The sequence below is a fragment of the Cervus elaphus genome, chromosome 11 (assembly GCF_910594005.1).
Source record: "Cervus elaphus chromosome 11, mCerEla1.1, whole genome shotgun sequence".
Lineage (NCBI taxonomy): Eukaryota > Metazoa > Chordata > Mammalia > Artiodactyla > Cervidae > Cervus > Cervus elaphus.
In genome coordinates this window covers 45,303,232-45,321,083 of record NC_057825.1, presented here as the reverse complement: position 1 = coordinate 45,321,083, position 17,852 = coordinate 45,303,232, and the positions used below count along the sequence as shown (strand labels likewise).

Sequence of the window (17,852 nt, the reverse complement as noted above, 5' to 3'; positions counted from 1 at the left end):
ACTGGAAGGTGGCTTATGGCACATGAATGCTCCTTATCCAAGAGTTTGTGTGTTAATAATCTTTCATAACTCTTATTTTTCTCATTATCAAGAAAAATGTCTTTGACAGTCTCATTTCAAATAAAAACAAAGCAACACCAAATAATCCACACAATTTCATAAACGGATAACAACAACAGTAGCTAGCTAAAAAGGTGAGATTTAAGTACATGTAATTCCCAAAGAAATGCTCAAACTACCACACCACTGCACTCCTCTCACATGCTAGTAAAGTATGCTCAAAATTCTCCAAGCCAAGCTTTAACAGTATGTGAACTCTGAACTTCCAGATGTTCAAGCTGGTTTTAGAAAAGGCAGGAACCAGAGATCAAATTGCCAACATCTGCTAGATCATCGAAAAAGCAAGAGTTCCAGAAAAACATCTATTTCTACTTTATTGACTATGCCAAAGTCTTTTGACTGTGTGGACCACAACAAACTCTGGAAAATTCAGACCACCTGACCTGCCTTGAGAAATCTGTATGCAGGTAAGGAAGCAACAGTTAGAACTGGACACGGAACAACAGACTGGTACCAAATAGGAAAAGGAGTACGTCAAGGCTGTATATAGTCACCCTGCTTATTTAACTTATATGCAGAGTACATCATGAGAAAGGCTGGGCTGGAGGAAGCACAAGCTCGAATCAAGACTGCCGGGAGAAATATCGATAACCTCAGATGTGCAGATGACACCACCCTTATGGCAGAAAGCGAAGAAGAACTAAAGAGCCTCTTGAGAGAGTGAAAAAGTTGGCTTAAAACTCAACATTCAGAAAACTAAGATAATGGCATCTGGTCCCATCACTTCATGGCAAATACATGGGCAAACAATGGAAACTATGACAGACTATCTTTTCTTGGGCTCCAAAATCACTGCAGATGGTGACTGTAGCCATGAAATTGAAAGACGCTTGCTCCTTGGAAGAAAAGTTATGACGAACCTAGACAGCATTTTAAAAAGCAGAGACATTATTACTTTGCCAACAAAGGTCCGACTAGTCAAGGCTATCGTTTTCCCAGTAGTCATGCATGGATGTGAAAGTTGGACTATAAAGCTGAGCACCGAAGAATTGATGTTTTTAAACTGTGGTGTTGTCTGGAGTCCCTTAGACTGCAAGGAGATCCAGCCAGTCCATCCAAAAGGAAATCAGTCCTGAATATTCTTTGAAAGGACTGATGCTGAAGCTGAAACTCCAATACTTTGGCCGCCTGATGCGAAGAACTGACTCATTGGAAAAGACGCTGATGCTGGGAAAGATTGAAGGCAGGAGAAGGGAATGACAGAAGATGAGATGGTTGGATGGGATAACCGACTCAATGGACATGAGTCTGAGTCAACTCCAGGAGTTGGCGATGGACAGGGAGGCCTGGGGTGCTGCAGTCCATGGAGTCACAAAGAGCTGGACGCAACTAAGCAACTGAACTGAACTCCCATCGGACTTAATAGTTATATATATCATCTTGAAAGTTATTTACACAACAATATTAACAGTCTTACCACGCCCCCCCCCCCAGGAAGTTCTTGCAAATATTAAACACTTAACGACAAGGTAAAAGAAATGCATTAACAGAATGTGATTCACTAAAACCCTTTAAAATGGGAACTTACTGACTACAACACACCAATGGTGCCATATTCCCATAGAGGCAAAATGCCCTTTCTAAATTTAAATTTTAAGTTTGTTCATGAGCATCTTAGCTAATCAGTGATACAGACTATCTTTATATCATTAATATCATTATATTTTCAACCAAGTATAGAATTCTACCCATTAAGAGAAAAATACGAGTGAAAAAGTTGCAGAATCACATCCCTTGCTTTCATAGTAGCTAACTTTCATACACCACAGAAAATGGAGCGCCTTGACACACTATCACAAAAGGAAGCTACAATCAGGCAACACTGAGTTCAGTCTGGCCCAAACCATTGTGCAATGCTTAAACTCACTTTAAATGTGTGCTCTATAATCACATCCCTTCATCAAAAAGCCATGTGTAACTGAAACTTTTTCCTTTCCGTAAAAAAAGAAATAAAGAAAGAAATGTTACTTTCAGATGCATAGCAAAGTGACTCAGTTATATATACATAACACACATGCCTGTATACACATAGGCTTCCCTGGCGGCTCAGTGCTAAAGAACTCTCCTGCCAGTGCAGGAGACACAGGTTCAATCCCTGGATTGGGAATATACCCTGGAAAAGGAAATGGCAACCCACTACAATATTCCTGCCTGGAAAATCCCACGGATAGAGGTGCTTGGTGGGTTACACTGTCCCTGGGGTTGCAGAAGAGTTGGACATGACTTAGTGACAACAGCAACAACACACGTGTTTTCAGATGGTCTTCCATTACAGTTTATTACAAGATTATTGACACTCAATATACCACAATATAGGTGCTATATGTATAGTAGGTCTCTGTTATTTTATATAGTAGTACTTCTATTGATCACATATCCCCAATTTATCCCTCCTCCCCTTTCAAACCCTTAGGTAACCATGAATTTGTTTTCTATGTCTTTGTTTAAATGAGCTCATTTGTATCACTTTTAAGGATTCCACATATGATACATCTGTCCTCTTACTTCACTTAGTATGATAATCTCCAGGTCTATCCAAGTGGCTGCAAATGACATTATTTCATTCTTTTTTATGTCTGAGTAATATCCCACTGAGTGCATGCACAACCCACTTCTTTCCCCACTCATCTGCCCATGGGTATTTAGGCTACTTCCACGTTTTGGCTCTTGGCCTCTTGACGAAGGTGAAAGAGGAAAGTGAAAAGGCTGGCTTAAAACTCAACATTCAAAAAAAAAAAAGTCATGGCACCCAGTCCCATCATTTCATGGCAAATAAATGGGGAAACAACGACTGACTTTATTTTCTTTGGCATGGAAAAAGATTTGATGCTTTTGAATTGTAGTGCTAGAAGACTCTTTTGGAGTCCCTTGAGATACCAAGGAGATCAAACCAGCCAATCCTAAAGGAAATCAACCCCAAACATTGAGTGGAAGAATTGATGCTGAAGCAGAAGCTCCAATATTTCAGCCACCTGATGCAAAGAGCCGACTCATTAAAAAGACTATGAAGCTGGGAAAGATTGAAAGCAGGAAAAGGGGACAACAAAGGATGAAACGATTGGATGGCATCACCAACTCAAAGGACAGGAGTTTAAGGAAGCTCCCGGAGATGGTGAAGGAGAGGAAGCCTGGTGTGCTGTAGTCCACGGGGTCGCAAAGAGTCGGACACGACTTAGTGACTGAGCAAAAACGTCTTGGCTATTGTAAACAGTACTACTATGAACACTGGGTTTCATATATTTTTTTTGAATCAGAGTTTTCATCTTTTCTGCGTATATGACCAGGAGTGCGATTACTGGCTCATGTGGTAACTCCATTTTTAGTTTTTTAAGCACCCTCCATACTGTTCTCCATACTGACTGCACCAATTTACGTTCCTACTAACAGTATAGGAAAGTTCCTTTTTCCCCACATCCTCTCCTGCATTTATTATTTGTAGGCTTTTCTGATGATGGCGTGAGGTGATACCTTATTGTAGTTTCAATTTTCATTTCTCTAATAACTAGTGATACTGAGCATCTTTATATGTGCCTGTTGGCCAGAAAGGAAGGCACTTTTCCCATGTCATACTCTTATTACAAACCTGTCGACTTAAACCACCACCAATAATCACAAAGAGTCACTAAAATATAGCTATTTGTCCTATTTACTTTATCATCCAAAGGAATCCAGAACAATGTTCCTATTCCTCCTTCACTGAAATCCTCATGGAAACAAACAGCAAAATGAGAAATAGAAAAAAATAATTCAAAAGCAGGGGTTCTTAACCTACAGTCCCCAGAGATTATAAATTGGAATTAGACTGTAATTTATTGCCTATATGTTCAGTAGTTTTAAGAGGAATGGATCTTTATTATTTATTCTTCTTAAAAGGGTTTATAACTGCAAATAGTACTGAACAAGAACTCCTAATGAGATAGAGCAATTAAAATTCTATTAAATTCCTAATATACAAAATTTGCAAACAACCCACAAGTAGATAAACAAAGTAGAATAAAATATTCAGTGTTAAAAAGGAATAAAATTGATACATGCTGCAACATGAATTAACCTTGGCAACATATGCTATTGAAATAAGGCAGACACAAGAATGATTGTACGTATGAGTTACCAAATGGGCAAATTCATAGAGACAAGTACAATAATGGTTAACAGGGACTGGGAAGAGTATATAAGAGAGAGTTAATGTTTAATGGGTAATTTCAACTGAGATGACAAAAAATTCCAGAGATGAATAGTAAGGATGGTTGCACAATATTATGAATTTACTTACTGACAATGAACCATAATACACTTAAAATGGTAAATATGTACATTTAATCACAACTGTTTTTATTTTATTAAAAATTCAACATTTTCTATAACAAAAGAACAATCATAAAAAAATCCACAGCTCTTTAAAAGAAAATCTTGGACTTAAATAATTTTTTGGCCACGCCTGGCAGCATAAGGGATCTTAGTTTCCCAACCAGGGATCAAGCTCATGCCCCCTGTATTGGAAGTGTGGAGTCAACCACCGGACCACCAGTTCTCCAAATCTCTTTAATAAAATCTGTAAGTGTTTCGCATCTCCTCCTGTGTGGATTTAAGGTAAGGATTAGGCATTGTGAGGTCTCAAGTAAAGACCGCTTATGAAGTTCCACATAACCAGGAAATGTTGGGGCGGGGGGGACCACATTGTCATTATACCTTAAATAGAAATGGTAGTAAAACAGTTTTTGTCAATTACATATGATGCTGAAGTTCAAAAGAATATTGTAAAAAATGTCTTATTGGATAAAATGTAATCAATATTATCTTTATTATCCCATCATGTTATAAAACTGGCAAAAATACACCAATAGTGCCTGTTTAATCTGAGATTAGACTGGTACTTCACACATTACATTCCAGAGTGGGGGGAGAATTTCTCATGGATTTGCTTAAAAGCTATGGCCTTAAGAGTCCAAACACTTAGAAGTGCTTTTCAAAATGACCAACAACGGAAACAACTATCTCTGTTCAGTAGAGCGTAACAATACTAACTTAAATATACAGACAGAGATGATGTGAGTGAGGATGCTCAACAGTGTAAGTCACAGGGAGAAGCCATTATGTGTGTGCTACAATGGCTAGAATTTTTAAAAACTGACCACACCAAGCTTTGGCAAGGATGGGAAGCATACTGCTACTGAGAATGTAAAGTGATACAATCATTTTGGAGAACAGTTGGGCAGTTAAAAATATACACCTACCATATGATCTATCCATTCTACTCCTAGCTGATCAATTGAGTGACAGAAAGCAGACTGGAGGCTGGGGAGGTAAAGGAGAAGGCATTCACCAGAAAAAGGTCATGATTACAGTGGTGGTTTCAGGCATGAGTCAAAATGTATCAAACTGTATACCTGAACTTGGATAGTTCATTGTATATGTTAAATATACCTTAATAAAACCATAAAAAAAAAAGCAAACAATTTTTTAAAAGTCACTACTGCTTAAAGGCAACAAGTTAAACGTGATATTCAGTACAATGGGTGATTTTATGCATAGGAATGACCTGATTAGTTCTGTTTCTAAAATATATTAAACCCTTTGCTGAAAATATATCACAAGGGACAAACATAAGTGGGTGTTAAGGAGCCCAGTTAGGATGTTACTGCAGAAATTTCAAGGCAACTTGAGAGTAGTATACAAGCATTTGGTGAAATGGAGAGAAGTTGGAGTATTTTTTATGGAAAGGGGCTGACAACACACGTTTATCCATGGTGAGCACCCAGATATGCAGAGCATTTTACACACATTACTTATTATATCATGTCCCAATAACCATAAAAGAAAATCAAAATAGTATGGCTTTATCACTTTGAACTCTTCTTCACCACTGCTCTTTTCAATGTCAGCAAGTCTGTATGTATCTCACAAAAATGTAATGATCTGTAAGCTACATGTCCTAACAGATTAAAATATAATCCTTTGGTTTAAATGAACTACTCCCTATTTGGAAATTACTTCCCTTCATATATTAAAATTCAATTTTTTCTTTAGTTGAAACCATTACCTTAAATAAAAACAAAAATAAACTGAGACTTAATACTTCAAAGTTTTTGCACAGCAAAGGAAACCATAAACAAAACAAAGACACTCTACAGAATAGGAGAAAATATTTGCAAATAACACAACTGACAAGAGATTCATCTCCAAAATATACAAACAGCTCACACAGCTTAATATAAAAAACCCCTTCTCAAAAGACCAAAAAAACAATCAAAACATGGGCAAAAGATCTAAACTGTTATTTTCTCCAAAGACACACAAGACGGCCAAAAGGCACATGAAAAGATGCTCAACATTACTATTACAGAAATGAAAGTAAAAATTACCATCAGGTATCGCCTCACAATGGCCAGAATGGCCAACCATCAAAAAGTCTACAAATAATAAATGCTAGAGAGGGTGTGGAGAAAAATGAAACCTCCTACACTGTTAGTGGGAATGTAAATTGGTACAGCCACCATGGAGATCAGTATGGAGGTTCCTTAAGAAACTATGGAAGTGAACTTCTCTGGCAGTCCAGTGGTTAAGAATTCACCTACCAACACAGGTATCAGGAGTGTGATCCCTGGTGCAGGAAGATTCCACATGCGGGGGGTGGAGGAATTAGCCCATGCTCTTCAACAAAAGAAGCCAACACAACTAGAGTAGCATCCACTTGCCACAACCAGAAAAAGCCCATTCGCAGCGACAAAGACCCAGTGCACCCCAAAATAAATAAATGAAACAAAACTATGGAAGCAATCTAAATGCCCGTGATAGATGAATGGATAAAGATGCAAAACACAATGACAGCCAAAAAAAAGAAAGAAATAATGCCATTTGCAGCAACAGGGACGGACCAAGAGATTATCATACCAAGTAAAGCAAACCAAAGTATCATATGATATCTCTTATATCTGGAATTTTTAAAATGATACAAATGAAGTTTATACAATAGATACAGACTCACAACAAACAACAAACTTATGGCTACCAAAAGAAAAGGAGGGTGATAGGAGGGATAAATTAGGAATTTGGGATTAAAATATACATACTATATATAAAATAGATAACTAAGACCTATTGTACAGCACAAGGAACTATACTCAGTAGCTTTAAAAACTTGTCTTGACTTATAGTAACTGATCTATGCAAATATTCACTTCAAAACTTAACCTCAAAGATATCAATTATATTTAATATGTACACACGTAATTTAAAAATGTAAAAGCAAAAATATTGGGAAAGTCATTAGGCTCTTAAATAAAGGACTGAACTCCAAATAAGGAGTGGTGTTAGCCACTGAAATAATTCAATACTGAGCAATTAATTGAATAATTAGATACCAAACACCTACATACCAAGCAGTAAGGATACACTAAGAGAAACCAAGGCAAGAGACATCTAACATCAGTCTAGAACTGTCAGGTGTATTTCTGGCAAAGTGCTTTAGACAATGGCCTAAATTGAAAATGCCATTCCCCTAAAAACATGTGAAATTAACATCTGCTTATGGATAAGAAACTGAAAGGTGATAAAATATGTACTAGACCGAAATAAATGATTTAAAATTATTTTGGCTGGCTGTACAGCCAAACCTATCCTTCCCTGAAAATACATCAAGCACTGCCACTTTTGTGAATAAGCCTGTCTAAAGGGGACAACCAGATTTTCCTTTTTCTTTCACCACATGCTAGCACTCATATATACTAAGACTAGCTAACAAAAGGAAGGTAACAGCTTAAAAGATTGACAATTATAAACAAAAGGAATGCACAGTATTTCAGGGGTTATACTAATTTATTTCCAATGTCAAAGTTAAAGATGAAGAAAAATTAACATTCGGAAATATTAGTATATTTGGTGAGATATAAAATCTTAGGATGGTACAAGCCTCTCAGGAATGACAAAATTACAAAGAATCATAAATATAGTAATGAATAAATTTATGTCTCAATGTTTTGTAAACTAGAACAATTACTTTAAAAACACAAACTAAATTCACCATGCCAACTTGTTGTGGACCTAAAGTTCACTAACATTCTCTGAGAGCCGCTTTACATCCTCTTCTGATATTGAACCTCTGAAACACCCTAGAAATTACACTACACTTGCCCCTCCATGTAATGACTTCACTGACAGCAACAACCATGTATGTGGTGATAGTAACTTCAGGTATTTTCAGAAAAGATTTACATCCCACTCAATCTTACCACTAGGGTTAAGCGGAAATGTAAAAAGAAAGGTGATTCTGATAAGATGTTTTCTTTTAAGTATAACTTTCAGAAAAATGAAGTGTCTCATTAATACAGAATAGGAACACATGAAGAATCCTCCTCCACCAGTTTTTTTCCAAACAAGACTTTCGAAACTGAAAAATCTTATGTCCTGGAATATGCATAGAAATGTGTGGAAGTTTTTGACTGTGTGATAAAAGCCGAAACATGCCACTCCCTTTATTCATGTGGAAAGCAAAAAATGTCAAGTTCTCAAAGAGAACTGTAACCTCTAATTTTTTCAGTAACAAATACCACCATGACTTTGATAAGCACATATTACTTCAAATCATTTAATTTTACAGCTGGAAAATAACTTGGGAGGATCATCGAACATAATCTTTATGTAGTAAGCAGCAAAGGTTTATGTGTTTAGAAATTAAAGAGGGACTTACCACAGTACAATGGCAATGAAATAAAAAATAAACACTTTCTGCTGGTACGGTAAGCCATGGCTCAAGCCACAAGTATAAAACAACAATAGTAAAGGAACCAGGACTTCACTGAAGTCCCTAAAAGTAAGTAGTGATGAAGTACAAAGGATCTATTTGGGACAGGAGTCAAATCATACTTATTAATTTCTAAAGAAGTCACAGAACATCATCTAAAATGGTTTCAAACCAAAATAAAACACTGAAGAACCTCTTTGGGTGGCAGTGTTCAAATACTTCCATACTATCATTCTTAATTCAGTTTATGATGTTTTAGGGATATTGCTGTTAAAAAACTGTCCCATTCACCTCTACATGCGCTATAAAGATGTCAAGATTTAAGTCAGGATTTCATAAATTCAGGTCACTATCCCATTATAAAGATGATATGAAAAAGCAGGTCAAAGACGACATCTTAAAAAGCAATAGTCCAAGAAAGGGAACATGATTTAATAGAACACCATCAAAAGTAGAGTAACCCCATTATAACGTCCAGGCAAACAAGTAACAAAGTAGATAATAAGGCAGTATGTGAAAACCACATTAAAGAATTTCAAGAGACTAACTTTGACCCTTGTTTCTTAAACCATGACTACTTTTATCAAGGTAGTACAAAGGGAAAAGTTAAAAAATTAATACCAGGCATCATCAAATCTTCATTTTTTAAAAATCTTTCCTATTTTAGAAGCAAATCTTTTATAAGGTATGCTTAGAATTTCAAAAGATAAAGTCCTATGATTTTTAAAACTTGGTTTTTCCTGTGCTGTTATGTTTATGTTATTCCTTATATTCTAATACTCATTACTTGTTACCATGTGATGAATTTATTTTTTTTTCCATGCGATGAATTTAAAACAAAGCATAAGAGCACATAGTCAAATTTCATTCACTTCAAACATGGTCCAGATTAACTATGAGTTGATAAAAATTTTTCACAATATTTACTGGAGAAAGTTGAACCAGTCTGATTTCTGCTTTCTCCCAAATAAAACTTTATCCTTCCCCTGCCCCCAAATATAATCAGAATCTGCCTTGCAACGTGATGAACGCAGGAAACAAACCATTAGTGCATAATAAACTACTAAAGATTTGACGCATTCCTCCTAATAGTCAACTAACAAAAATGCCAGGGATAATAAAAATTCTGAATTTTCAATTCTTTAAAACATTTTCCTACCTTCACATTGGTTCCTTGGAAGAATCTTCCACCTTGTTTTTATCACATTTTCCAAAATCTGTAGTCCATAATACTGAAAATTGGAGAATAAAAGTATGTGAATATATTGCTGTAAGACTGGCAATTTCCAGGATTCACAAATGGACAGACATTCACACATTTACATCTAAAGTTTCAAAAACAGTATGCTACCAAGTTTTAATTACATATATTAAACAAGGATCTATTCATTCGCCCATATACTGAGTTTTCATGCATTTTCCTCATTTTATTGTTTACTACTCTATTTAACGTCCTGCTGTTTATACATGCTCACACCAGGAGGAAGAACCAAATAAAAAGCCCTTAGCAGCCAAATGGGCTTGGTCTGCAGAAGGAGAAAGCAGCAGCCAGATATGAGCTCACAGCATAAATGACTGCGTACAGGCTCGCGTACTTAACAGAACCAGGCTCCTAGGAATTTAGCAGCTTGGATGCTCTCAAGCTCCCTACCATCTTCTAGGAGTTGTAAACTCTCGGCCAAGTACTAAAAGTATTGTCACAGATACTTTCTATAGAAAAGTGCTTACAAACATCACTGGTGTGTTACTTAAGGAGCAGCAAGACAGCCCACGGGTTTAATTTAAAAATTTAACCCCACCCTTATAGTTGCTATTTCTACTAATTTAAAGATAAACTTTTGTGCACAGTCAAAATAATACACAAATGCATGTTGCAATCTGTATCTACCTTTCAGGTATTTCTTCCAAGTATAGAAATAACTAAAAATGTAAATTAATAAATACAAATACCACTTTGAAGCCATTTTGTCCCCCCTGTTGATTACTCACTCTAAATAGTCAACAATATTTATAACAATTTATAAGGCTACAGGAGTTACTACCCAAAATTATTACCATGACCAATTAGTGTGGATAGACAGGAGGAAGAAAAGGGTCAAAATTGTTGTGGTATGTTTCAACTGGTTGAACTAGGGAAGAATCAGCTATAATACCTGAAAGGCAAACTCATTCATATATAGACATATAACCTCAGATTGCAAGTTTTGGCTGAGAATAAGAGTTCATCTTTAAAATGGTTAGTCACCACACAATAAAATAGGAGCATTAGTATTTCAACCAAAGGGATCATGTGAATGCACACTTTATCCAAAGCACAATATAGACTGTCCCAAACTACATTGTGCTCAAACAATGTTTTTGCTGTTTTCTTTCATTTTTAACATTTTGTACTTAAGGGAAATTTTGCCATTTCAACCCAAATCCTACATTTGCAGAACATTCCTTAAAAAGACTTCATAAATAAAAACAAGGCCAAAGCAAAATTCTGAAATTATAAATTTGACGCTATTAAAAGTTTCATAATCAGCAGCAAATGGTGAAGCTTTCTATCCTATTCATCTACTTCTCTAAATGTCTAGCTCTGACACATGTAAATAAACAAAGGTAAGTTTCTCACTGACTAAATTCTAAATTAACTTTAAAAACATACTACTCTAAACTTGCTTTAAATTAATTTTGTAGTCATGAAGTCAAGAGTGGTCAAAGTTTTACTAAGTCAAAACAAATGCACTTCCTACTACATGGAATATACACCCTCTTGCCGATTTTCAACCAATTACAAAGATATTTAAGAAACTAAGAAACAAAACCCACCATAAATACACCAGTTAAGAAGTAATAATCCTAACAACTTCACCATATTTAGCCAATATATTTTTAGCTTACCCCCTTTTTAATCTAAGGATATCCCCCCTTTATTTTGGGGCATTCATCTACTTCTGCCTTTATATCTGACACTTTGTTACCTAAATTACCAATCTACTGACCTCTAGTCCTTTCTTCAACTGTAAAAAAGTAGCACAAGTTTGTTGAAGATACAATTCATATTTTCATCTTTCTGCTAGGAGGGCTGCAGTAGGAAGCCCAATAAAATCTGCTTACAAGTTAGTTCAAAGGAAGACACAGATAACTTTCAGAATACCCTAAGATCCAATCTCTCCTAGACATTGAGACTTCACAAATGATGAGAATTCAGTTCTTTGAAAAGGAGTATTTTAATGAGAAAATCTGGACGTGACAGCCAAATCTGAGGGCCAATGATAAACAACTACTTTGGAAATATACATAAATAATCCAAGTATCATTTTGAAGTATTACATTTCTGCTTTACATCTCAGGACTTGAGAAATCCACTGCTGAGTTATGAAGATGAGGGACAGATAACAGCAAAGACTAAATGAAAAAAAAATAAATGCATGAAATGATCCCTATGGTAGAAATTTCTACTGAGCCCTTAGAAATACTTATTTTATGCATTGAATTCCCCTTTCCCCTCCCACCACCCATGAAACAAAAACAATTGATGAACAGAATTCAGTTAAAGGGAATCAAAAGGGTAGACCTTGTGGAGGCCTGCCGTCAAAGCCTAGCTGTGTCAGTTGCACAGGAAGACACCCCTTTTCTTCCTATTACAAGCAATCAACATAATGGAACATTATGATTAATATCAGGTAGTGTTAACATCTTTAAAGAAAAAAAAATGATTGCATAAAAGCCAAATGTCATAGTGCATAAATTTAGCACCAAATCATTTGTAATTTATGTAAATTGAAGAATTCTTTACCTGTTGCTTTCTTTCTGTTCCTCTAATCATCTCATTTTTCACAAGACAAATTTGAGTTTTTAAAAATACTGTTGATAAATCAACTTAAACATTAGTAATGTCTGTCAGTATAAAAAGCAAAATTTACCAGGCAAGCAAACAGGCAAACACTGTTATGTTACTTAAGGTTAGCACTTTGAGGAAGTTCTGGACTGTATTTTTGCCCTAAAATTTATAAGATGTCAAAACTAGTTAATATTTTAAAACTGTTAATTAACACAGTCTGATTTCAGAAACAGAGGTGAACATGGCTAATTTCTGTTTTAACACAATGTATACCAAGTGGAAACCTTGTGTGTATTTAAACAGAATGCCATGCATGGTATTTTATTACTTTAAGGCAGTTTAAAGAGAAGTGTGAATCATCAAGCCTAAACAGTCAAAACACATTTTGATCAACCTTTCTGTTCAAACTTAAGAAAAAAGGACCCAAATGATAACATTTTCAATTGCAAATAAAAACTGAGTGCTGTCCCATTAAAAACATTGGTACCATGGAGTCGGGTTTTACGCTGCCCACAAAACTTGGTTTTGGAGGTGCCTAGCCTGTGTTATATTGATCACTTGCCCAAAATAACTCTTCTGATGTTTCATCTCTGAATAACATTCAGAATAACATTCAGAATTTATGCTGAGATCTGTACACATATTCTAAAAAGAAAAAAAAAAAAAAAACAACAAACAAAAAAAACCCCCGAAACAACAAAAAGAAAAAGCCACCTTGCATACTAGTCCCAATTACAAAACTTCATTCATAATTCTTAGGACTATTTGCAAGAATTAATTCTATGTTTAAGACTAAATTTTGAAATAACTCAACATTATTAAATGATTTGAGATAACAAAGGCTAATACTAAAAATGAGATACCTTCCTCAAAGTTTATGACTGGAAGAAAAGAAGAAATAATGGATTTTAAAACCACCGCTTGCTTACTTTCGTGTTCATATTCTGTGAAAACTCCAAAATTGTGTCGACTCTTGTCCACGCATCAGGATGCTCCTTTAAATGTGTCAGTACTTCTTGAGCCATTCTTTGCTAAAATAGTACACAAAAAGAATTTTAAGCTAACTTGTTCTTTTCAAAGCTATTGAGCAAGACAAAAGTCTAAATAGGAGAATGATTTTATCAACTTTTGGAAATACTGGGGGGAAAAAAAACTCCTCACAGAAATAAAAATGTGTCCATGATCGGTCTTAAAATTTCAGTTAAGAATGGAAATATACCTCTGAAACACAGAAGCGTTTTTTCCCCTTAATCTGCCTTATTTGGTATTCTCAAAACTGAACTTAAATTCTATCAATTCTAACAAAGAGCTACTCTGACATAAAGGGGTTCTCAGCACACAATCAACCAAAAACAAACAAAAAAAAGCAACACAGAAAAATTCACATCTAGTAGATAAACTGTAATGGTATACTCTGGTTTGTAAGAGTCACCAAGATACCTTCAACAATATCTATAAAATTGTATTTCATGGGAGACAGACAAAAGCTAAGTCTAAGTAAGTCTACAAATCTCAAATACCTGTTGATACATACAAAACATTAAGACAGTCTCTTCATTTATTGTAAACACAGCTTTATCTCTGAGAAATCTTCTAATTTTACATATTAACTCCTAGTTTGAGATTTCTTTTTTGCTTTTGTATTTCTAAAATGCAAACCCAGAAATAATTTAACCTACAAAAACATCATCTAGAACATTAATAAAATTAGTGTTTTTAAAATCTGTCAATTCTATATATATGGAATTTAGAAAGATGGTTAACGATAACCCTGTATGCAAGACAGCAAAAGAGACACAGATGTATAGAACAGTCTTTCAGACTCTGTGGGAGAGGGCAAGGGCGGGATGATGTGGGAGAATGGCATTGAAACATGTAAATTATCATATGTGAGACGAATCCCTAGTCCAGGTTTGATGCATGATACAGGATGCTCGGGGCTGGTGCACTGGGATGACCAGTGGAATGGGATGGGGAGGGAGGTGGGAAGGGGGTTCAGGATGGGGAACACATGTACACCCATGGCATATTCAAGTCAATGTATGGTAAAACCAATACAATATTGTAAAGTAAAATAAATAAATAAATAAAACTTAAAAAAAAAAACAAACACTGTCAATTCTACATTTTGCTGTACACTTGTATGTTTTCCTTTTAAATGTCAGATCTAAAACTTATGGAACTTTGTACCTTTCTTCAATGCCATTTCCTTTCTTTGTTCCTTCTTTCTAGACAATCACTTTCGTGATCTGGTGTCTTTTCCTTGATTTTCACAGCATGTGTATGAATTTCATAAATACAGTTGTATGGTTACTGAATTTTATATTAATAGTATACTATGGAAATCCTTCTGCAACTTGCTGTTTCCATTTGACAGTTCTTCCCCTCAGCTTTACTGAGCTATGATTGACACCTGACAGTTTTAAAGATGCAGCCATGTTGACATTATCTAGTTTCTTCATTTTAACTGCTAGTTTTTCATATGATATGAACACTATGCTTTACCAAAGGCTGAAGTCTAATGATCCCCCCCCCGCCCCCAAAGCCAATAGGTTAATCTGTTTCACCTTTAAGGCTGATCCGTAGCTCAACTGGATCCTAATTATCTTTTGCCTGTTTCTACCACATGTCATAACCAAAAAACAAAAGTCAGTTATCCTTCAGATTATATCATTTAGTTGATCAAGGGTTTGACTCTATGGGTAATTAATAAGAAATCATCAAAAAGGGGGGAGAAAAACATTCTTATTTAAACCATCTCTGACAGAGACACCTCATGATATTAAGTTGGCTTTATTTCAATTTACAAAAAAAATCGTTTTTCTCTTGTAGCTTTGATGTTAAGAAAGAAGTCTTTTCCTCAGGGAACAGATAGCACATTCATGATTTTTTTTCTCATTAATCAACTAGCAATACAACTGTTTAAAAGAAAACTCTGACAAATACACACTCACTAAATTAGATAATGGTTCTGTACTCTGACAATAACACCAGAAACACTGTGGAACTTGAAAGAAAAATCAGGTGCCTGGGTTTCACCCTAAGGGTCCAGGGTTAGAGCCAGAATGTAAAGTCTTGAAATACAACTAGACATTTAAAATTTGGTTTCATTAAAGCACTGATGGCTTTAAAGGGTTCTAACTGTATTATATCATAAACAACCAACAAAAGTAGAAAAAATAGTTATGCGAGTTATTTAGGGTCAAAGCCCATTTTAGCAGTGTTTTGATTCTTCCCCTGAGAATATCTAACTAGAAAGAATATACAACTAGATAAAGACTTGAATGTAATATAGTAACCCATATTAAGAGGATAAGGTGTATTAAACATCCACGCCTAGCAAGTTATTTGGTCATGACACAACTTCATCAGTTTTGAAGTGATGAGCATTCTATATATTATAAATGAATACTTTCCACAGTATTACCATTCATTTCAAACTGCATAAATCATGTTCCTTCCTTTTATGTCATTCATTCTGTCATAATTTTACTCTCAAAAGTTACTTCTAATATTTGCATCCTTTAAAAAAACTGTCCTAAAAAAAATTTAAAAACTGTCCCAATCCCACTGTCCCCTTACATAACATTCTTTTCTTAATTTAAAAGCCCAGGAGGGGTTAAAAGACACAAAAGGAAACCAAAGAGAAAACCTGGCATCCATCTCCCTGTGTTACTAACTGAATGGTGAAAGTATTTTAGTTGCTAAGCAATAGATAAAAGAGTTCAAGACACTTAACACAGAATTAAAGAAAACACCCAACTCTATCATTTGTTTTCTCCTGGCGGCTTACTTGGCTAAAAATGTTTGTAACAGAAGGTAGTCCTAATATTACAGTGCTAAAAGTTTACTATACTACCCATCTAAGCAGAAGTTCTACCTACACCCTTCTAATAATTTCTTTCCCTACAAAGTTACGTAATCATTTTTTAAAAGTTAGGCTACATAAAGGTGAGTTTGGAAGCTTAATTAGCATAATTTCTAGTTGCTATTTTAAGTACATATTTTATGACAAACCAAAACCAAACACTCCCCATCAAACCATATATTAAAACAATGAGTTCACATCACATATATGTGCATTTACATCACCTATCTTCTTTACTACACTTTCAAAAGTACCCTTAAAGTAGCAGTCACTGGTAACAAGTGCTTTACAAAACCTCATCACTAACCCTCTAGTCTCTTCCAAGGTAGGGAACACTTTGTGGATGAGACTCCAGAGGAATGACCAGAAACCTTACTGGAATAAAATTAAGACATCTAACATTAAACCCCCCCATAAGATGTGGTATATAAAAAACTGACTGAACAAGGAAGTTTAAAGACACCCCAATCAGAAAAGGGGTTCTTAGCTGCCTTCAGGCTCTAAGCCTGTTTCCTAATCTGTAACAAGTTATCAGTTTACTGATTATCTTTATACAATTGATTTGTCCTATGAGAGATCTAACTAAACATAAAATTTTTACTTTTGGGAAAGTTAATTTTGCTTTTATTAAGTGGGAAAATATTTGTAAAAACTTTTCTAAATGTACTCTTTATTCAGAAGTCAAATTTAAAACAAATCACTATATCTCCACACATTAGTATGAAACATTACTAATAGTAGTATTACACCCTATTCTTCATAATCACTATTCCAATTATAAGCATGGAGCCCTGGTCTATTTAGTTATCATACTTTCAGGCACTGTGAGACAGGTTAAAAAAGAACAGACTAAACAGCAGTGGTAGCTTAATGATGTGATACAATTAAACACCAATCTTCCTAGTGGCTTACAGACTTGTGCTTCTAATACAAAGTTGAGCCCAACCTTGTTGTTCAGTCACTAAACATGTGACCCCATAGGCTGTAGCCCCGCCAGGCTCCTGTGTCCATGGGATTTCCGGAGCAAGAATACTGGAGTGGGTTGCCATTTCCTTCTCCAGGGGATCTTTCTGACCCAGGGATAGAACCTGTGTTTCCTACACTGGCAGGCAGATTCTCTACCACTGAGCCACCAAGGAAGTCCATACCCCTCACTTCATGCATTTCAATCTTACTTTCATACTTTCTTCCCAAAGCAGCTGTTTTCCATACATTCATGTTGGGATGAAATGGAGCTTAAAACTTCACGTTGAACATATAATCATCAGGAAACAACTACTACATGGTATGTGTAG

The 17,852-nt window shown here is 35.4% G+C and overlaps 1 protein-coding gene across 1 annotated transcript in view; it reads right to left on the bottom strand.

Moving 5' to 3' along the window:
• Nucleotides 1-17,852, bottom strand: part of XPO1 (exportin 1) — a 41,007-nt gene that overhangs the window by 17,920 nt on the left and 5,235 nt on the right. Inside the window, exons 3-4 of the mRNA XM_043917699.1 lie at nucleotides 13,619-13,720; nucleotides 10,020-10,092 (exon numbers count right to left, since the gene is read on the bottom strand). Coding sequence (XP_043773634.1) covers nucleotides 10,020-10,092; nucleotides 13,619-13,720 — 175 coding nt within the window. The remainder of the gene's footprint in view (nucleotides 1-10,019; nucleotides 10,093-13,618; nucleotides 13,721-17,852) is intronic.